The sequence below is a fragment of the Panthera onca genome, chromosome B3, assembly GCF_046562875.1.
Source record: "Panthera onca isolate mPanOnc1 chromosome B3, mPanOnc1 haplotype 2, whole genome shotgun sequence".
Taxonomy (NCBI): Eukaryota; Metazoa; Chordata; class Mammalia; order Carnivora; family Felidae; genus Panthera; species Panthera onca.
This window is the reverse complement of record NC_138344.1, coordinates 124,687,336-124,710,345: the sequence shown is the minus strand read 5'-3', so window position 1 is coordinate 124,710,345 and position 23,010 is coordinate 124,687,336. Positions and strand designations below refer to the sequence as shown.

Genomic DNA, 23,010 nt, shown 5'->3' with positions numbered 1-23,010 from the left:
CCCATATGGTCTTGCCTTCAACAGGGTTTACACAGTGGCTTAAGGCTCCAAGCATCTAAAGTGAAAGCTGCCAGTTCACTTAGAAACTGGGCCTTAGATTATGGTGTCACTTACACCATAATCTATTGATGTACCAAAAAAACATTTCAAAATTTGAATAAAACCAGAAATCCATAGGCCCAGGAATTCCAGAAAACCAAAAGCTGGTTAAATGCAAAGACAATGTCACCTAGGTATATTATTTTGAAAGCCCAGAATATAAAGCCTTAAAAGCAGCCTGAGAAAAGAGGGCATGTTCATTATAGGAGAACAATGATAAGAATAGGAATGACTACTCATCAGAAACAATGAAGGCCAGAAGACATTGAAAGATACCTTCAAAGGGCTGAAACAGATTGCCTTGTTAGAAGTCTATACCCAGTGAAAATAATTTTTAAATATTAAGGTAAAATAAAAGTATCTTCAGATAAAGAAAGCTGACAAAATTTGTGGCCAGCAGAACCACACTAACATGCTAAAGGAAGTCCTTCAAACTTACGGAAATGATTGAATCGATGGAAAGAATGAACACTGGAAACATTAAATATGTGAGTATATATAAGAGACTAGTTTCACTTAAATTCTTTAAAAGTCAATCAACTCTTTAAAAAATATAGTAATGTATTATGGAATTTATAACATATATAGAAATAAAATATGTGGCAAAAATATCACTGAAGATGGGAAGAGGTAAATGCAGTAATAATTTTAAGTTTCTTACATGTCATGGGCATTGGTATAATAAGCCTTCTTGATGGACTATGTTAAATGAAGGATGTATTTTGTAATCCCTGGAATAACCACAAAAAATATTACAAAGAGCTAAAAAGTTAAAAGGTAGAATAAAATATTAAAAAACAAAAGCAAAGACAAACCAATTAATCCAAAAGAAGCCAAAGGAGGAATAAAGGAACAAAGAAGATAAATAGAAAATAATTGAAAATGGCAGACTTCAACTATATCAATAACTGAAATAAATGTAATGGACCAACTACTCCAACTGAAAGGCAGAGATTGTCAGACTGGATATAAAAGCAAGGTCCAATTATATAAAATATATTTTACATATAAATACATAAAGTTATTGAACTCAATTTTCTTACTATAAAATTATAGTAGCTACTTAGAACTGGTGCAAAGATTAAGTGAAGTGTTGAACATTTAGCATAGTGTTGGGAGATAGTACATTTTCTAAACATAAGTCAGTACACACATATACCAAATGTTCTATCAATCAGATTTTTTATTAATTCAGACTGACCTCTTTCAATTCATTATTTTAAAAGAGTGTGTTCAGTATATATCCACTTGTTCCTTTTGGGGGCTTTAATCTGATAGTTTCTTTGTAGTTTGATGTAGGTGATTGGTACATAAAACACACTGCCTTGTGGAAACTATTATCACACATTTGTATAATCACAAATTTTAATAAGTTCTATAGAGGATTCAATGATGGATTCACAAGGAGAATAATGTAGGTGGGGGGTGGGTGGGTAGGATCCAGGGTATGTCTAAGTAATATTCAGGAAGAGAAAATAAATAATCAGTAGAGTTGAATGGGCAAAGACCGAGATTAAAGAACTTGGTAGACACAGGCAAAAGCATTTGAAGGTCTTCAGGTGGGGAAGATCTTGGACTGTCCAAGGAATTAAAGAACACAGGTTCACAGGAATGGAGTGAGATGAGGAGACAGATGTGGGCAGGGGCCAGCTGCAGTTCTGGGCCTGGAAATTTCCTTTGAAAACCATGGATTTATCTTAAGAGCAAAATCACTCTGGCTATTGTGCAGAAATGAATTAGAGGGGTCCCAAACAGGCAAGATTAGTTAAGCTATGAAATTACTGCATCCCAAGCAAGAAATTATGATGGCTTAAGCAAGGGTCATGGCAGTGGAGAGTAAAGGATATACTTTTTATATATTAGAGTAGTAGAATTAACAGTGTGTGGTGAAGGATTAGAGGGGGGTGATGAGGAAAGAAGGTATAGTGATACCCCTCAGGTGTCTGGAATTTGCAATAAGATGAATGGAAGTGCCATGTACTGCCTCAGCAAATACCGTAGGAGTGGTGGATTTTGGAGGAAGAGGTAGATTTCATTTGGGACATTTAAGGAGTGACATACATGTGAGACATCTGAGAGGAGATGTCAAGGAGACCAAAAGGTAAATGGCCCAAGAATAAAAAGAGAGGCCTGGACCAGTTATGTCAATCTGAGAATAGTTGGATAAGGTCACATGGGGGAGAATCACAGAGTAAGAAGAGAAGAAGACACAGCACTTGGCCACGTGGAACTCCAGTGTTTAAAAGTGTGGAAGTATAACGAACCAGGAAAGGAGAATGAGAAAGACTTACCAGCATGGTAAAGGATGACCAGGAGTGTGGAATCACAGAGGCCAAGGGAAGAGGGTTTAGGTAAGAATATAATGAGGGGTACCTGAGTGGCTCAGTTGGTTGAGCTCCTGACTCTTGATTTTGGCTCAAGTCACGACCCAGGGTGATGGGATCGAGCCCCACATTGGGCTCTACATTGAACATGGAGCCTGCTTGAGATTCTCTCTCTCTCTCCCTCCCTCCTCCTCTCCCCCTCTCTCTGCCCCTCTCCTTCACTTCTTCTCTCTCAAATAAAATAAAAAAGAATGGTCCACTGTTTTGAATCCTGTGTATAGCTAAGATGTAATTTAGCATAACGTTAGCACAGGGTTAAACGTAACTATTTGTTGAATGAATAGGTAGCTTTTTATCTTTGGAATGCCAGATCTAGGTCACCAACAATTTTAGTGCATATTTTCTAGCATTGCAATTCCTACCACAGAGTACAGTCTAAGCATGAACTGGGAAGTGAGCTCAGAGGAGTAATGTAGTGCATTAGCAGAGACATTGGAAAAAGGAGTGAAGGGACGTTTAGAAGTGGGAATGATGGGCTATGAGTCCTTCCATACAGCCTGTTTACCAAATCACACAGCCGAAAGGGAGGAAGAGGGCAGCTGAGGAAAGACATCCATGAAACAGAGTAACATTATGTTCTTTAACTGCTAATGTTCTTACTGAGGCCTTTTGGTAAGTGTTGACAATATGCACTGACATTTGCCATCTACACTTCAGTATCTATATTGTAGCAAATCCAACTTGATGAAGGGCTCTGTTTCCTAAATAAATCAGAGGGCTTCAGTTCTCTGCTCAAGAGTCCTAGGGAGGTTTGGCTGATGGTGCTATGCTGTTTATAGATGAAACAAATCATTCTTTATTGATATCTTAAAAACAATTTTTTTAATGTTTATTTATATTTGAGAGAGACAGAGCGTGAGTGGGGGAGGGGCAGAGACAGAGGGACACAGAATCTGAAGCAGGCCCTGGGCTCTGTGCTGTTAGCCCAGAGGCCCATGCAGGGCTCAGATTCAGAAGTGGTGAGGTCATGACCTGAGCCCAAGTCCGCTGTTTAACCTACTGAGCCACCCAGGCGCCCCTCTGTATTGATATTTTGTTTCATGCTTTCCTGTCTATCTCAATTCTTTGAGGGAGGGAGAGGGATTCTTTAGCTCTGTTTTTCTCATGCAAGTAGTATAATGCTTTGTTTATAGTCATTTCTTAATAAGTGATTACAAACTAAAGGCATTAAGCATTTGGGTGGTAGGAGCCCAAAAGTCTTCACTATCCTTTTCCTTTGTGCCAACGAAAATCATTTGCAGATATGTATTAGGCAGATCTGGAGAAAGGCAAGATGCGTTATTCTCCTATTTTCTAAGATGTCAGACTCTTAATACCTCATATACGTAAGAGAGGTATCCTTTTAAAAATCCATTTCTGAACTCATCCTCCTTTTAGTTTTTGTATTTAATAGTTTTCTTTCCTCCTCAAAGTTAACACTTTCCCTCAGAGGGAGAAAATGGATATTTCTAAGAGAAATATTAACTACTAGAATCTTAATGAGGAAAAGGCCACAATAAAAACAAAACAGTTGTTTTTAAGAGCTGCAGGATGTATATGGAACTTTGTCACAAATTAATTTCTTTGATTTTTTTTGGAGAGGGGCGGAGAATCAAAATGGTATAATAAGGGAGCGTTATATTTGGAGTCTGGAGATTTGGTTTTGAATTTAAGCCGTTGTTCTTACTGACCTAGATTCTCAGTTCTCTTGGATATTGTACTTTCTTTAGTTTCAATTTGCTGTTCCTTTGTAAATTTCTTGTGATAGATACGTAAAATATGTAATTTATCGTCAGCCTTCATTTTTAATCTGTCTTTTTAAAGCTGTACATTTTCTTTAACTATGACTTTAACTACATCTCATGGGTTTTGATTTGTCATATTTTTATTGTCACTTAAGTTAAAATTGCTTCCTAGTGTCTACTGTGATTTCTTCTTTGACCCATGGTTATTTAGAAGTGCATTTTTTATTAGTCAGAGAACATACTTGATTTTATTTTTTTGTAAGCTATTGAGACTTGCTTTCATGGCTCTGCATATGGTCAATTAAAAAAAAAAATTTTTTTTAATTAAGTAAACTCTACACCCAATGTGGAGCTTGAACTTAAGACCCTAAGATAAAGAGCCACATGCTCCACCAACTGAGCCACACAGGCACCCCTGCATGTGCTCAATTTGAATAAATATTACATGTGTCCTTGAAAAGAAAGAATATGTACTCTGCAATTGTTGGGTACAATATTTTATACAAGTCAGTAAGCTTAAGTTTGCGAATGATGTTCTTCAAACCTTATTAATTTCTTATCAGTATTACTTTTTTGGTATACATAGTCTATAAGATAAAACCCTATTAAAACAAATCCCCACTATGATTGTGGGTTATCTATTTTTTTTTTCAGTTCTATACATTTCTGCTTTTACATGGTTTGAAGCTATGCTCTTACAGATATTCAAACTTAGAATCATTATATCTGTCTATAGTAATTCTTTTTATCATAATAAAATTTCCCTTTTTATATACAGGAAGACTTCATGGTCAATATGTATTGGTATATTTATATCAATTTTCTCTTAGTTATCGTTTGCATGTTAATATTTTTATCCTTACACTTTCAGTCTTTTTATATCATTGTGTTTAAAGTATGTCCCTTGTAAGCAGCATACTTTTGAATTTTTTGTTTTATTAACCTATCTGGCAATCTTTGTATTTTAACTACAATAGTAAGTCCTTTTACATTTAACACAGTTAATATAAATATTACTTGGGGTTAAATCTATTTGTTGCAGAAGTTCTTTATTCTAATTTTTTGCTCTTTTTTATATTAATTATTTTTATTATTCTGTTCCTCACTACTATTAGCTTGTTAGTTATCCATTCTTTTACAATTATTTTAGTTGTTGCCCTATGGATTAAAACATGTATTCATTATTTATAAAAGTCTTACACAAGGGGTGCCTGGGTGGCTCAGTTGGTCAAGCATGTGACGTCGGCTCAGGTCATGATCTTGCGGTTCGTGGGTTAGAGCCCCGCGACAGGCTTTGTGCTGACAGGTCTGAGTCTGGAGCCTGCTTCGGATTCTGTGTCTCCCTCTCTCTCTGCTCCTCCCCTGCTCATGCTCTGTCTTTCTCTCTCCTTCAAAAATAAATAAAAACATTAAAAAAAAAGTCTAATACAAGTTAGTACTGTTACCATTTCTCAGACAATTCAAGGACCTTAGAACAATTAAAATTTTTTTTTAATGTTTATTTATTTTTGAGAGAGAGAGATAGAAAGAGCATGAGTGGGGGAGGGGGGAGAGAGAGAGAGAGAGAGAGAGAGAGGGAGAGAGAGAGAGAGACACAGAATCTGAAACAGGTTCCAGGCTGTCAGCACAGAGCCCCACACAGGGCTTGAACTCATGAACCGTGAGATCATAATCTGAGCTGAAGTCGGACGCTTAACCGACTGAGGCGCCCAGGTGTCCTGGACCTTAGAACAATTTAACACCATTTATAACCCTCCCATTCTTTATTTGCTATTGTGTATTTTAATTCTGTGGATATAGTTAGTCTTTGCTTTGCATGGTTGCAATATGCATAATATTAAGTTACCATTATTTAGTTAAATTTAAATAATATCTGGTCCCGACCACATGGTTCAAATTTTGGCTATCATAATATATTGTGTGAATAATTGCACAAAACTTTGCTGCCAGCTCTTCAGTCTGTGCATCACTATGTACATAACAGATATGTATCATGATAGGTGACCAGTTACACTTCTTTCAAAGTCATTGGTCAGCAATCACTGAGCATCTGTTATCCACTTCATCTATAAACAGTAACACTGTGCAGCTGTATTGGCTCCTTGCCTTCCAGTGGTAAACCCATACGACACTTTGCAAAAGTGGATAATTGAAAGAGGGAACTGACCGGCAGAGTCAGTGCAGCAGAGAAACAAAATGTGATAATGCTGGAAGTGAAATTTGAATTGAGTGTAAATGGAGTCATAGAAGAAATAGCTGAGCGTGTGAATGTTGATACATCCACTATTTGAGAGACTCTAGATATTCAATCACAGGAAATTTGTGAGGGCAAATTATTGACATCACTGAGCAAAATGGTTGCAAATGAAAGGATAAAAATGCCCCAAAAGAAAAGATGCTGATTAAAAAAATAAAATTCAATTAAAAGAACGGTAAGAAATATTTTATGACATTGAAAGAGCAGAGAATTAAATATTGGAAACTGATCCAGACCTAGAAAGAAGAATGACAATTTGCCAAGACATTGACGTGATGTTCTAGTAAGTTACACAGCAAAGAGAAAAAGGCATGTACTGTTCAAACTACTCTTGATTTTTTTTTACAAAGAAATAAAACATTTTAATTGTAAACTTTAATTTTAAAGTTTAAAATTACAGTGTGCTAAATAAGTATCAGTGTACTATTTTTCCTTCCCCTATACATTTATAACCAACAGTAAAGGAGATTTTACTGTTTTGATAACCACTTGTAAAAGTCACAAAATAATCCTAATTTTTTCATTGATTATTAGGATCACTTTGCATAGTTTCAGCATGCAGTTTTATGATCCTACACCCATCATACAGCACAAGAATTGCCTGTGTTTTAAAATTTATTTATTATTTATTTATTTATTTTATTTATTGAAAATTTTTCTAATGTTTATTTATTTTTGAGAGAGAGAGAGAGAGAGACAGAGTGCGAGCATGGGAGGGGCAGAGAGAGAGGGAGACGCAGAATCTGAAGCAGGCTCCAGGCTCTGAGCTGTCAGCACAGAGCCTGATGTGGGGCTTGAACTCACAAACTGTGAGATCATGACCTGAGCTGAAGTTGGACACTTAACCGACTGAGCCACCCAGGCGCCCCTAAATTTTTTTAAATGTTTACTTATTTTTGAGAGAGAGAGACAGAGACAGAATGTGAGCGGGGAAGGGGCAGAGAGAGGGGGAGACACAGAGTCTGAAGCAGGCTCCAGGCTCTGACCTGTCAGCACAGAGCCCGACGCAGGGCTCGAACCCACAAACTGTGAGATCATGACCTGAGCCAGTCAGATGCTTAACCTACTGAGCCCCAAGAATTGCCTGTATTTTAAACCCAGAAAAATATTTTTTTAGTTTTGTGCAGTCCAGTGTCATTTATATTTACCTTTTGTATTGCTTGCTTTTCATTTCCTTCTGTACTTCTGGGCAACTATTTGGCATTATTTTCCTTTAACCTTAAAATTCCCTTTAGTAGGTTCTTCATATGAAGAACTTTTGTTTGCTTGAAATGTCTTTTTTTTGCCTTCAATTTCGAAGAAATTGGCAGATATTTATTATTGCTAATTTTGTTGTTATCCTCATCGTAGGTATCTTTCTATTGCTTTTATAGATTGTATCATTTCTGTTGAATGAATGATCAACTATCAATCCTGTTTGTACTTATTTTAAAGTGTATATGTGTTTTTCCCCCTTTGGCTGCTTTTAGTGATTTTCACATCATCTTTGGTTTTTAATACCTTTACCATGACGTGCCTTGATGTGTTTTCTTTGTATTTATCCTATTGGGGTTTGTGCTAATTATATCTGTGACTTGACATCCTTTATGAATTTTAGAAAATTCTCTTTAAATATTGCTTCTCTCCTTCTTTCTCTTTTCTTTTTTGGGACCCAATTACAGGCATTCCAGACTTTTTACTGTGCCATATATTTTTTATTTTCTTTTTCTCTCCATGCTTCAGCCTGGATAAATACAAATATAAATATATTTAAAGTTTATTTCTTTATTTTGAGACAGAGACAGCACAAGTGGGGGTGGGCAGAGGCAGAGAGAGAGGGAGACAGAGAATCCAAAGCAGGCTCTGCACTGTCATTGTGGAGCCTGATGTAGGACTCAGTCCCATGGAACCATGAGATCATGACCTGAGCTGAAACCAACAGTTGGATGCTTAACTGACTAAGCCACCCAGGCGCTGTGGTTGGATATATTTTTCTGACTTAATCTTCCAGGTTACGGATTCTCTTTTGAGCTGTGTCTAATTTGTTGTTAAACTCGTGCTTGGATTTTATTTCAGTTATTGAATTTTTAAGTTCTTGTTTCTATTTGATCCTTTTTATAGTTTCTAATTCTATTTTGAAATTCTCTAGTCTTTAAAATTTTGAATATATTAATTATAGTTATTAATTAAAGATCTGTGCCTAATAACTCCAAAACTCTAACATTTGAATTTCCTCTCGTTTTCTTTTGTTTGTTTTCTTCTCCTGCTTTTTTCCCCCATATGTTCTTGTTTTGTTTTTTTCTATGCCTTGTTATTTTTTGTTGATTCAAAGCCAGGCATTAGTCTTTGTGAGAGTTGATCTATTTTTCATACTTCTGTGATGAAGCTGTTTAGGGATCCCAGCTAAAATCTTGGGATGTTAGTTTACTGAGGAGTCCTCCTCCTTCATAAGTCCTGAACTCCAATCTTTGATTCACTAGCCCTATGATATTGCCTAATCTTCTGTTCAGTCGGAGCCTCTCAGTTGTTGATTACAATTCACAGAACACCTCAAGAGGAAAACAATCGAATGTTGTTTTGAGGATTTGCTTCTCTAGTTACTTTCAGAGTAATGATTGATCTGATGGAAGCTTGCCTACCATAGCTAAAAGCAACATTCTGAGCCTCAGTGTTCTTGAAGGCAGCAAAATGCAGTGCATAGGGAAAGAATTTTCCAGTAAGATATTTATGGTGTAAAGATTCTGCTCTGATACTTTAGTAACTGAGTGACTAAGGAAAACATATTTATCCTTTATGAATTTATGTTTTCCTTATATAAATAAAAAAAAATAATATCTACTTAATAAGGTTGTTTTTTTGAGCCTTAAATATAGAACATAGAACGTTTATCATAATGTCTAGAACATAGTAGGTATTTATAGAAAACAGGTATTTTTGTTTCTTCAAGGAAATAGTTAATATTTCATAGTATTTCATAAAATTAAGTGGCTGCTTAGAAGGATGTAATGTAATTATTTACAACTTTTAATCAATTGTAATGGACTAGAGAAATAAAAGCAGAATAATTATTGACGAAATGTGCTGCCTGGTTTTAACGTGGTAGGCATGGTGCTTAATGCTTACATGCATTATATCGTTCAATATTTATGCTCACCATATGAAGTTAAAACTCTTATTAGCTTTATTTTACAAATAAGGAATGTGAGGCTAGGAAAGATTACATGATTGTGCAAGGTTAGACAGTGGATGGACAGAGAAGCCAGGGTTCCAACCCAATTATAATCAACTCTAGGGCCAGAGTTTGTATCCTGACTCCTGTTCTAATCTCATGAAGCTACATTTCTCTTCTATGTTTTCCTAACTGAGGAAAAATGTTAGATATACAGAATCTTGCACAGGCCTGGAATCCAGTTAGTAGTCAGTAAATATGTATTGACTCACTGACATCCACACCAATGAAATCTGCTGACATACTAGTAATAGAATGAAATGACAATTTGAGAAGAGAACTTCTAGTTTTGACTTTACCTTTCAACCATGGAAATGGGATTTTGGATGGATTAACAAACTGTGAGAACAAGTCAAGAATTTAATCAGACACAGAAGTTTTGAACCATGGTTGAACACCCAGCTGTTAACAGCCATTTGGAGCCCAGAATTATCAGTCAAGACTGGCTATGGTGGGGTCTGTGCTGCACTTTTCATTGTACTTACATGTGAGTCATTTTACTCAAATTGTAGAAGGAATGTGATTCCAGTCGCTGCAGAGTTGCATCTATTGACAAATAGCTGAATATCATAAAAATATAATGCAAAGTAGAAAGTTAGTAGGGTTGTGAATGCCAAACATGCTTCAAACATATTGATTTTGTTAAAACTTCTTTGTCAGGGGCTTCCCAGATCAGACAACATGTATAACCTCCATGATTTCTCCCTAATTATGCTCCAATTAGTTATACTTTTTTCAAATCCTGTGATACCTGAAAGCTTCCCGATTCATTAGGTCCTATTCATCCCTAAGGTTTCATTTAAATGACACTTCCTTCAGAAGCTTTTCCTGAATTTCCCGATCAGGTAAAATTTCCCTTAAGTATCCCTCATTGCACCAAGAACTTCTCCTTTCATTAATTATCACAGTACAACTTTCTAATTGTTTGGATATTGTCTGATTAGGCTGTACATTCTCTGAAATGGAGAACAGTGTCTGCTTTGTGTGGCCTTTGAATTTTGAGTGTCTTTCATGGTGCCTGGCATGTAGTAGACCCTCAGTGAATATGTGTTAAGGTAATGAATAAACGGTGAATTACTCAAAATAGCAGAAAATGAAAGAAATTAGAAAAGAACACAATAATAAAAAAAGAGGCATTTTTAACAGTGTACCTGCATGGGATTAGAAATAGAGTCTCAAAGAAGATGAGAAATTTATAATTCTCTAGCCGAACATTCCATAGGGTAGTGACTACATGTCTACTCAAGACTTCTTTATTTTGATTAATCTGAAAAATCAAGACTTTTCTGGAACTTTGTAAGCAAAGGATAACTCAAATAAAGGCTTTAATTATTATAAAAGAGAAAAGAGAAACTTCTAAGTACAACTTGTCAAGAATACCTAAGGAATACTGTTTCAAGTAGCCTCCACAAATTCCATCTTGTTATAAGAATGACTAACGCAGCCAAACTCAGTGACTGCTTTTTATTGAGAGGTATCTCTATATTTGGGAAAATTAAATATTAATAGATGGTGTCCACCTGTTGTCATAACAGAGATTCTCAACCCTGGCCATTCAGTTAAACTACCTGGGAGGCTCTTAAAAGATACATATGTCTAAGACTTAATCCAGGATAACTAAATCAGAGTTTATGAGGGATGATGTGCAAATACTTTTATTTAAAAAAAATCTATCTTTAAATTTTGAATTAAATCTGCCAGCAAAATGTTTTCATTAATACAATGTTTATAAAAGGAACTCTGTTCTATTTGAGTTTTTATCACGTCATTGGGAATGTTCTAATGGTCCTGCACTTTCTTATCTATTCTCTAAATAATTATCCTTTGATTTATCAGGTCACCCAAGCCATTGCCACTTGTAGATAACATTACATAAATTATTTTAATCCAAATATATTTTTAATATGGAAGGAGCAATGGAAGACATTGAAAAGATTATTTTTTGTGTGTGTATGTGTGTGTAGAGATCTGCAGAGATTTATAATGGATGAAGCTGTGCCATTTGAAGGAAAAGATGAATTTTGAAAGCTACAAACTTGTTTTCCTAACTTTATATCATACCTATTGCTCTGAATTTTCTCCTGAATTTCTTAGTTTAGAAGTGTGAAGCTTTCTCAAAGGGTTACTAGAATGGTCATTCTGTCCACGTCATAAGAAGTTCCAGTTTCTCCAACTGAATGATACATCCTTAAAGGGCTCTTATGGCTCAATTTGGAAGACAAGATGTAGGAACCATTTATTCACTGGGATGAAAGATGTGATTCTCTGCTTGCTTATCCCTTTTTTATAAACAGGAAAAATCAGATCCCATCTCTTCCTCAAATTTCTTCTTAGCATGTAAGTCTTATGTAATCACTAGGGTGACCATATCATTTATCATCCAAACTAGGATATTTTTGTGAGTTACACAGGGTGCTATTAATAATTATGCATGAATAATAGGTGGAAATTTATACTGAACCAGTACAAACCTATCCAGGATTGCCCAAATGTTTTCTCTCTTGCCCCCTAAGCAGACAAGAACTTTAACTATTATTTATGTATCTCTGCATGTTTTCATTCAACAAATATCTATTGAATATTTACTCTGTGTCAGTAAGTGGGCATTGACAAAACAGACCTGTTCCCCAGCTTCAAGGAACTCATAGTAATGGGTGATATAGGCACGTAAACGAGATTAGCATATACAATGATAAGTGCTCTGATGTGCTTCAGGAAACATTTAACCCAGACTAGAGAATTCAGCATATTCTCCACGGAGGAAGTCTTAACAGGACCTTCAGATCTGCCTGGATGTCCTGTATATCTTAGCCAACCCTCCCTCTTTTATTGTCCATCACTTTTATTTCAAACCTTCTCAAATTTCTAACTCTCCTAACTTCACCCTCAATAATTAGCAGATAATATTTTAATAATTTGTAGAAAAGATTGAAAGCTTGAGATGAGAATTTCTTGAATTCTCCACCAATAAGCCTATTAATCACCTGCATGGCTTCATCTCTTACTACTACTTTCTTGTTACAATGTAAAAGATGACAATTTTCTTGTACCAAGTCAATGCCTTTATTTGGATCCCATCTGTTCTTGCCTTCTCAGGGACCCCCAAATTGTTTGTTCTTCATTCTCTTTAGCCTATCCCTCTCCAATGATTCCCTTCACTGGTCCCAATTACATCTGCCTGGAATGAAGGAAAAATCATGTTTATGTCCTGATTACCTGCTGGACCCATAGCTTGCTTGATGCCTCAAAGGTAACTCAAATGCCATATGCCCCAAACGAACTCCTAACTGTCTCCTTGATTCTCCACAGCAAATTCACACAAAACTTCTCTATCTCAGCAAATATGCTCATCAACCACACAGGTGTCCTGGTCAGACACTTGGATGAAATTCTCCATCTCTTCCCACCTCCAAATCAATCAACTTTTGAGTTTGTTAGTTCTCTTATTTATTTCTCAAATCTGGCCACTTTTTCTTTATTTCCCCTCAACCATTAGCATTCAGTTCACCATCCCCTCTGCCCCAGGGACACTGCAACAACATCCTCACAAGTTTCCTGTCTCCAGTCTTACTCCATTTGACTCCCTTTCCACAGAACAAGCGAATGTTTCTAACACACCTGATCTGCTACTTCCATCCTGATAACCATTTAGTGGCTTGGACCTTAGGGAAGATTTCAAATTCCTTTACGTGGTTCACAAGGCCTTGAACTTGCTTATTCCCCAGTTTCATTTCTCTCTACTGCCCTTCTTCCCACTTAAGCTTCAGCCTCAACAAGTTTATTTTAATTTAACCAACAGCACAGCTTTTCCCTTCTTCTTGGAACTATCTTTCTACTTATTTCCCCCCCAGATCACAAGTTAGGTGTCATTTCCTCTAGGGAGCCCTCTATGATCACACTCTCCATCTAGGTAAGATGCTTCTTATATGAGTTACACAGCACTCTCTAACTGACTACACCATAGTATATCTCTTAGGAAGGAAAGTGGAAACTCCATGAGTTTTGTCAGATGTCATATGTGAAGCATTTAGCAAAGTGCCAGGCACAGAGTAGGGCCCGATAAATATTTGTTGAATGAATGAATAAAGTAATGGTCAAGCTATTGGGACATCCAAGCAGAGACACCAAATAAGCAATTATATAAGAAGATGAGAAGGGTATTTCAAGTTGTTTAACTTTTAGGCCACTAAACGCTGGTGCTGTTAAATGGAGAAGAAGGAACAGTTTAGCAGGAAGATGAGTTTATTTTGGCTATGCTGTTTGAAGTGACTGTGGGACATCAAGATGATCATACTTGGGAAGAAGCTTTAATTCAGGCCTCAATTGTAGCAACAAGTCAGGGCTAGAGATACTCATTTAGGAATTAACTGTATTGGGTAACAGTGAAGCCAAAGGAATGGGAGTGTCCATTCAGGGAGAAGAGGGTATGAAGGAACTGGGACAAAAGAAAGAATGAACTGATATTTAAGGAACTGAATGAAATGAAATAGGAAGTTAGGAAAGGAGAGTGAGGATGAGGAAGAGTAGCTCAGGTAAGATGTTAAAAAGGATGAGAGAACAATATCAAGGAAATCAAAGGAGACAAGAATTTGAAAATAGAAGGGCTGTTCAGGAAATCAAAGACTGCAGAGATACATAGCTGGAATGGTTTCTCAGCCTCAGCCCTGTTGACATTTTGGACTAGAAAATTCTTTGTTGTGGGAGGATATCCTGTGCCTTGTCGGGTGTTCAGCAGATCCTTTGCCTCATCCATTCAATGCCAGTAGCACCCTCCTTTCTAGTTGTATCAACTAAAAATGTCAAATGCCCCTGAAATGATACAACAGACACTTGATAATTGGTCATGAAATGAATCAATTGAGCCAAAACTGACACAGGTTGCTCCTGGTTGTATTGTCATTTGGTGTACCTGAATTATCTTTGTGGCTTGTCAGAATCCATTAAACGAAATAAGGCCCTGGTTTATTTCATATACAGTTATACTCTTTGTCAACTCAACATGGAAGTCCTTTTTATCCTTACTCTTGAGTGCATAACAATTCAGTTTTCTAAGGTTTAGAATTATTTTTGTGGGTTTTTTTTTGTTTGTTTTTTTTTAATGAGAGAAGTCTGAAATCATTAGCTACATTTCTGACAAAATGTAAACATTTGTCCTGGTAAAAAGTGAATCAAGAATCCGTAACTAGGAGAGATGGACTAGACAGTGTGTGTATGGGAGAGATTCCCAGCTAACACTTTGTCGCATCCCAAGATACGTTAAAATACGTTGAGAATTATTAAATTGTCAAGATCAAATGAATTTAATTTTGCAGTAGGTTTAAGAAATTAGGAATTCGGGATTGGAGATGTAGCAAAATCAAATAAACATCTTTTACATATACTTTTCAAGTACATTGGAAATGCAAATATCATTGTTTTATGCAGATACAATGTATAACAAGTATTTTTCTTGATAGAACACATTTAGAAAATAATATGGCTGGCACAGTTGCAAACTTCTCTTTATATTAAAAAAGTGACTTACATCCTGGAAATATTGGGCAGATTTGAAAATGCACGACTGGGAATGGTTTTCAGATGAGTCTCTATAAACTTCCTATGAAGATAACAGTTACACAATTAGAGTTTTAATCATTGGATTTTTCTAATAAGTCACCTTAATTATGAGCAATACATTATGAGAGGTATCCTGGTCCTTATGACATCCATTTTATCATACATAATCAACAAAAATAATACTCAAGGAAAAACAAACATACATTTTTCCCCCAGCAAACCAAGAACTGAGAGTGAGAGTCAAATGCAGAAAATAAAACTTCAAATGTCATCTTTGAATTTGTGGTAAGTTCATATACCTTGTGTGACATCATATTCAAATTATTAACTGGAGGGCAATATACCATACTCATGTTCTGTACGACTACTGAATTCATATCAGGCACATGTCAATGGAAATGTCTTGGAATGCCATTGGAACATATATTAAGAACACATTAAGAGGATTAAATCTATTTGATATATCTTAAAGATGAAAAATAGTGGTATGGTTACAATCTTTTTGCCCAACCAAAATCTCTTCAACCATTACCTTGATCTTACCATCTACTTGCTGCAGTTTGGAAATAACTGGCTGACAAGGAGCTAATTCTCAGGGTTGTAGCATCTTTGTTGCATATGCAAGTTAAAGGTTGTGACTTTTCTTCCAGTTTGCTTTTTTTGGACACTTTTCAGAAAGCCAAGGTTTTTTCCTTATATCAGTAATAAGACATCTTAATGTATTTCAGTATGTCCGCTCACCAAGGTGTTCCATTTTTTACTTCCTTTTTTTGCTACAGCAACTGCTTGATAGAATCCTGTATGGAAGAAGGTGTCCTAACTCACTTTACAAAAAGACAACACCTCATCACACTTACCATCTTATCCATGGGTCTGTTTTTGCCATATAAATATTCATAATTACTCATCATCCATTTACTTCCTTACTTAAAGAAATAAGACTAAAATTGTGTATTTCCCTCCTAGGCTGCAGGGTTTTATTTCTCAGCAATCTATTTCCTTGGTCTCTGCATTTTTTGAACTACTAATTTTTGCAGTGATTGAAATGCATTTGAAACTTCTGGTTTCTGGTTCAGCATGTCAGGAGCCTGGAGAAGAGAAGACATTGGGCAAACCACTGTTGGCAAGATTGTAGAGACAGACAGGCAAATAAAGGGAGTCCCAGACTCCCAGAGTGGAGACTGATGTGTGGAAACCACAGAGAGAACGAGTGTCAGGATAGGAAACCTGAATTGGGATTGGTGAATCCTGGAGGCACGGTGCCGATAGATCTCCATGGGGACACAGTCACAGGGGGACTTCCACAGTTTTGTGAGATTTACCTCCAGGCTCAACCATGTTCTAATAGTAAACAGTAGAAAAAATAGCCCCTTGTGCTTCTGGCAAAGAGAAGAGAAAACCACTTGGAAATACATCAGAGCACTTTGTTCTTCTTAACAAGGCCTGCCCCCCTCCCCCCACACCCAGGGGAAACTATTAACCAGGTCCTAACTGACTGGGGAAGGGGAAACACCCAACTCTAGGTCACTCTAGCCATCCTATTCTATCTAAGGAGAGAAGAAAAAAAACGTGAAACACTTGCGAAGTTCACAGTGAGGCACAGTCTCACTAAAAGACTAAGACCTAATCACATGACTATAGAATGTTTCCCTTCCCCCCAGCACTTCACCATCATATTACTAATGGCCTCTTTACAGCAATTCCTTTCACCTAGTACATCATGCCTGTCTATCAAGACATAATATCTGCAATTTGTTCAATCAGTGCATCAGTGGGGCCAAATTAGTTTATAAAAGGATCTATTAACTTAGAAGAGGGGAGGTGATGTGGATGACAAAAGGGTAGGTTGTCAGCTCTTTACAACCCTGGATGTTTCAGCATAAAGCCGAATGTTGCCTTAATATGGTTTCACAAATTTAGGTCTCATAAATGATCCATCCTTTCTCATAGGTCTCTCACTTACATTCCCTTAATTGGATTGATTAAAACCTATTGGTCCAGATCCAAGATTCTGAATTTAAAAATAAAAGCATAACAACTTATTCAATTAAAATCTCCCAGTAAAAGTGGGCCATGCCAAAGGAAAACAAAGGATCAGGTACACACCTGTTGGGTATCACCCAAGGAGATTGAGTTTCTCAAGCTCAAAGATCGTCCTGCATATAGAACCTGCTCTAAGGGCATGGATCTTGAGGACATGCTTATTGTAAAATTGCACACACTGCTTATAGATAATGTGGACTTAATTTGTAACTTCACTGTCTAAAAATTTGGGTGTTGAAAAGTAAATGACCTATTCAGAAAATTAGAGTAAGTTTACAATGGTATGTAAGAAATTTGACGTGGAACAGAAATACCATCTAAATGTAATTTAATAGATTTTGGGTAAGAGATTCAAATAATGTTTATATTCTTTCACAATGCATGTATTTCTGAAATATATAATTCATGGTTCTTGAATTCTCTCTTTCTCTGTCACACACATAAACACACACACACTTTAAGTGAGAACAAAGACCTTTTTCCTACTACTGATTTAGTTGTAGTTGATGGAATTCAGGACACGCTATCCCAAAACATGGCGATTTAGCATGTTGAACATTTTAAGCTGGAGGAATCTGAGACACAACAGGTGCATTAAGGACCCTGATCTCCTTCTCCTCTGAAGCAAGTCATAAGACTCTCATGTGGGGGGTGCCCTGCCTATATCCTTATCTCAGAAAACACCAAGGGAATCTGAATGAACAATGAATAAGCTCCCTTCAGTTTTCTACCCTTTTGTTCTACCACATTTTCCCATGACTTTACATTCCTCATCAAAACAGCATAAAAACACTCAGGTTTAATCACCTCTTTGGGTCTTCATTTCTTTATGAAGGCTTCCATGACACATAAACATTTTCCATTAAATAAATTTGTATGTTCTTCTCTTGTTAATCCATCTTCTGTTACAAAGCCCCAGCTGAGGAACTAGAAGGGTAGAAGGAAAAACATACTATTTTCCTCCTCTACAGTTTCTGGTGATGAGGATTGGATAGTAAAAGGCTGGGATACTCCATCACCTTGGAGACTGCAGCTAAGGTCTGGGACAACTGGCAGAAAGCCAGCAGAATGTAAGAATTCTTAACGTATCAGTTTTCAGGATCTTTATCTTCGTTGAGAGAGGAAGGTAAACACTTCTCCTTGCCCTTTCCTTTCCAAATTCAGGTTAGCAGGAAAAAATATTTGTATTTGTCAAATCTTTGGATAGTGACCCTTTTGAGTTTAGTGTTAAGTACCCATTGTTTATTGATCCTTTCCCTCCCAGAGTCAGCTATTTTCTTCCTGTTTAGGTTTTTGTTTTGTTTTGTTTTTGTGTTTTGAGAACCTTGCTTGGCTTTTTACCTGCCAGGCTATGCAGATCTTCAGTTGCCTTTTAAGAAATTTGCCTAGGAAACAAAGATTCTGTGTTTTATCAAACTAATTTCCTGTGCTTCATGTTGTCTTTATAAGGTCTTTTGATTACTTACTTATTAAGGTCTCTAATATTAAAAGAGTGGAGGGTTTTGTTCACAACTATGTAATGTTCTATATTTGCCTTAAAAATCTTCTATTGTCAAATTTGGTTAAATGGTTGACCAAGACCTTATTTAATCAAGTGTTCAAATCTTTTGATATTCTTGACAAGTTTCCCCAAATCAAATTCTGAATAAAGTCTTTCTGACTTTGAACTAACTTTGAGCTTTTCCGGAGGATTCCTTCAAAGCAGACTTAAAAAGGGCCTGTATTATCAATCAGTTTTCTTGTTGTACTTGTATAAATAATTGGGCCAAGTTTAATAAGACTAGATTTATTTTTGCAAATAAAAATAGTCTTTGATTATCTATGGTAGAAATGGAGGTGACTGTAGAGAAAAATTTTGTTTCAGTTAGAAAGTATTACCCACTCTTGTGAATGTTTGCCGTCTTTGAACTATTTTTCATTTCCTTGTAAATTAGATTTTGCCATTTTGTACATCTTGTCAGTTGTTACCATATCCAATTTTCTCTCACCTTCCTGACTTGTCATCACTAAAAACGAAAACTACCCATTTCTCAAAGTCCTATAAGCCGAAGCTGGATGATGATATAAACTTTTAGGGAATCACCACAACAGATCATGTATGGGTACTCTTTGTACCTATAACTGTGTGGGTCACTCAGAAATTTCACTGGAACATCTAATTCCATCATCAGAGACATTCACACTGCAAACCAAAAACATTTATTGATTGTTACTCCCTGCCCTTACTACCCTACCTACAGGTGCTTTGAGCCCAACATCTAGAAATCGTGACTGACCACCCTCTGGGTTCAAAAATTGAATTTATAGTTTGTTGGAACCATTAACCTTTGTTTTTCTTTTATTTCCATAGAAATGTATCTCATTAAATGCCTGATTACTAACACCGTTAGAAGCCTAACAGACGGGTGCCCTTGCTCCCGCTTCTATCACCACCTTTTGAAATGAAACAACTCTTTAGGATTGACCTATTCCTAGGACTGAGAGCCTGGTTTGCTAGGACAGGGGATGATCGATCTACCCACTAAGTTTCTGGACTGTCAAACTTCTTGGGGAAAATTTCAGATGAGAGAATAATGGGGTTTAAAACATGCTACCCCAAAATATAATACCTTGGCATATTGAATATTTTAAGCTGAAGGGATTGAGAAACAGTAGGTTCAGGAAGAACTCTCCGAGCCCCTTCTCCCCTGAAGCAGGTCATAAAAGACTCTCATATGAGAGGTGCCCTCCCTATACCCAGATAAAAGAGCAATCTTATTTCTGAAGACAGAGGGATGCCGAGGGTAATCTGAACACGTAGGCTTTGCTAGATCTCCCCAGTTTACTACCCTTAGCTCATACCCCTTTGTCCAGTGACATTTATCACCACCTTCCATTTTTTACCTAACCTAGTATAAAAATGTCATTTCTTCAAGTCTTCATTTCTTCATAAAGGCTCCCATGTCATGTAAAACTTAAATAAGTATTCTTTTCTCTTGTTAATGTGTCTTTGGTGATAGAGCCCTAGCTGAGAAGTTAGAAGGGTAGGAAAAGATGTTTCTCTTCCTCTACACAGCATAACATGTTTTAAAAGACAGAAAATTTGAAATGCTGACGTTTTACTCATTCTTCTCAGCCAGGTTTCTCACCTAAGAAAGTCCACCAATACAAATGGACTAATAAGGATTATGGATTTCAGAACCATGATACAATGATTCTGAGATACAATATGCACAATAAATCCTAAATAAAAGTGATGGGGGAATGACAGCAATTCTAGCCCTAGATGAACATTAATTATCAATTATTAGTGGATTAACTTAGTTTATATCATGATGATTATAACATAGCCTGACACAGAAGACTGATTTCAATAATGTTAAACAAATGAATTATCACAATAGAAATTGATCACATAAATTGCCAAGTTCAGTTTAGCAGTTTGTACATTTTACCTGGATATATTCATAGTAATATACACATAATCTGGAAAAATAAACTCATTATTGAGTTAAAACATATTTTTAAACTCTTGGTATTAATTACCTTAGTTGCAACTTTAAAATTTATCACCTATTAGCTTAAGCTTTCCTTCACTTTCTTCTCTTTTTTAAGTTTATTACTTTATTTTGAGAGAGACAGAGTGTGAGCAGGGGGAGGGTCAAAAAGAGGGGGAGAATTTCCAGCACTGACAGCACAGAGCCCAATTTGGCTGGAACTCATGAACCTGTGAGATCATGACCTGAGCTGAAATCAGGAGTTGGATATTCAACCAACTGAGCCACCCAGGTGCCCCTCCTCTCTAACTTTTAAAATGTTATTAGCCTGAACATTATGAAAACATGTAGGAAGAGTTTTCTTCCAAAGTACCTTTTTCTCTTCAAATAAAGAGCAAAAAATAATTGGCTGGAACATGGCGTCTAGCTAATGAAATAATAAAGACAGCATGTTTGTTTACAGAGCCTGTGTTCCATTTTCCCCCAGTAGTCTTACTATAAGTTGAGGATTATGGAGAATAAATTATTGTGATACATGGATGCCTTGTAGCTCCCTAGCTAATCCCAGGTGCATGAGCCTTAAAACTCATAGAGGTTTCATGGTTGTTTTGTTAGGCGGTATTTTGTAGCTAGAGCTAACTGATACATGGTTATATTGACCTATTTCTCTGTGCCTTCACACGGGCAAGCAGCTGCATGTGTTTTCCATTGTCTATGTTTTCAAAAGCAAAATATTTATTTAAAGAATTGTGTAACATTGTGATTACTGCTTTAAAAGCAGATGGTAGAGGAAAAAAAGCAAATGATTGTGATTATTTGGCTAGAATATTTTAATTTACTTTCAGAATACATTTTGAATATTTGTGGAAAAGGGAAAAGACACATCTATGTATATATTCTGTTGACAAAAACATTAGCAAAGCTTCAAGGTGTTATACTACTGTCCAAAGAATTAGCATCAGAATAGTATTTATTTTGGATGAAAATATACTAGGTACTGAAGAGACTTAGTTTTTTATGTTTTTGATGGTTCAAAATGAGAAGGCAGTGATTATTCTTGCTATAAAGAAAAAAACTCAGAAAATGTGCCTCATACAAATAGCAGTATTTACTATTAATGACTAGGGGCATCACATACAATTCATTGGGGGAAAAAAGCTTATAGTTTTATATCTAAGTGAGGTATATACACTTAGTTGTTAAACAAGTTGGCTTTAGGATATGGAAAGAATAAATATTTAATAATGAACATTTATATTAATAAATTTATTTTATAATAAATAAGAGAGAATAAATATTGAAGTTCATGATGTAATTTAATTTATTTTTCTATGAGTTATGTAACCAAGAATGATCCACAAAGGTATGCCTTAGAATCAAATGTTTCCTTTCAGCCTTGCCAAATGTCTGCATTTAGAAGGTATAATGGTGAAACAGAAATGCATGTGAAGTGCCAGTGATTGACTTGAAGAATTTGCAGAATAGGATCCATTTTTAAGGACAGTCTTTTTTGTTTTTGCAGTAGCAATGCGGGAGGGAAACCTGGTTAATGCTAGTAAAGAGAACAGACAGTTCTCTGTGTTCCAACAACAACAATTTGTGCTCTTAAATTTTTCACATGATGGTAGGGTCATTTCACTGAAATTTTAGCAACATGTAAATCCAATCAGCATTCTAACATTTTGTTTTGTGTGAGTTCCCTGTAATCATAAATACATAGTTTTTATGTATGTGTGTACACGTTGGTGTGAGGTTTAGTTAATTGATGCTGCGTGGGAAACATCCTATTTATTAAAAAATATAAATTATGAATGGATGAGCATGACTGAATTTTACTGAGTTGAGAAGCATAGTTGATCTTCCTTGCCATGGCTAAGCTTGTGTGTGCCAGAAACACCAACTTCCCATTTAATCTCTTGGCAATCAGGCTGAGAATATTTTGTGATTTTGCATCAAGCTTGTTAAAATATCACCACTTGGATTTCAAAGGCCTCCTTTTGTATTAAATACCTGTATCAATCAATCAACCGATATCTCACTGAGATATGTCAAGTGCATAACATTGAAATAGTCATTGTGACCATAGAAAGTACTAGTAGTAGAAAAAGAAGAAATTGTTACAAATAATGCAGATACTTAAATATTATGAAACTGTGGATTATAAAATGGGTAATATTAATATGACATTTATCACTTGCCTGCTGTTTTTACTTTGCTGAGAAGATTCTCATTAGTGAATTTATTTTACTATTGTGTTATATAT

General features: G+C 36.1%; 1 protein-coding gene across 5 annotated transcripts in view; it reads right to left on the bottom strand.

The window, feature by feature from the left end:
- TSHR (thyroid stimulating hormone receptor) overlaps nucleotides 1-23,010 on the bottom strand; it is a 156,530-nt gene that overhangs the window by 54,153 nt on the left and 79,367 nt on the right. For 2 of the 5 annotated variants that reach the window (XM_060620451.3, XM_060620448.3), the window contains exons 2-3: nucleotides 15,197-15,268; nucleotides 10,158-10,232 (exon numbers count right to left, since the gene is read on the bottom strand). The exons of 1 other annotated variant lie outside the window; for it this stretch is intronic. In XM_060620451.3, the coding sequence (XP_060476434.1) occupies nucleotides 10,158-10,232; nucleotides 15,197-15,268 (147 nt within the window). Of the gene's footprint in view, nucleotides 1-10,157; nucleotides 10,233-15,196; nucleotides 15,269-18,078; nucleotides 18,199-23,010 lie in introns of all 5 variants that reach the window. 2 more of the 5 variants (XM_060620452.2, XM_060620449.3) reach the window with 2 other exon arrangements.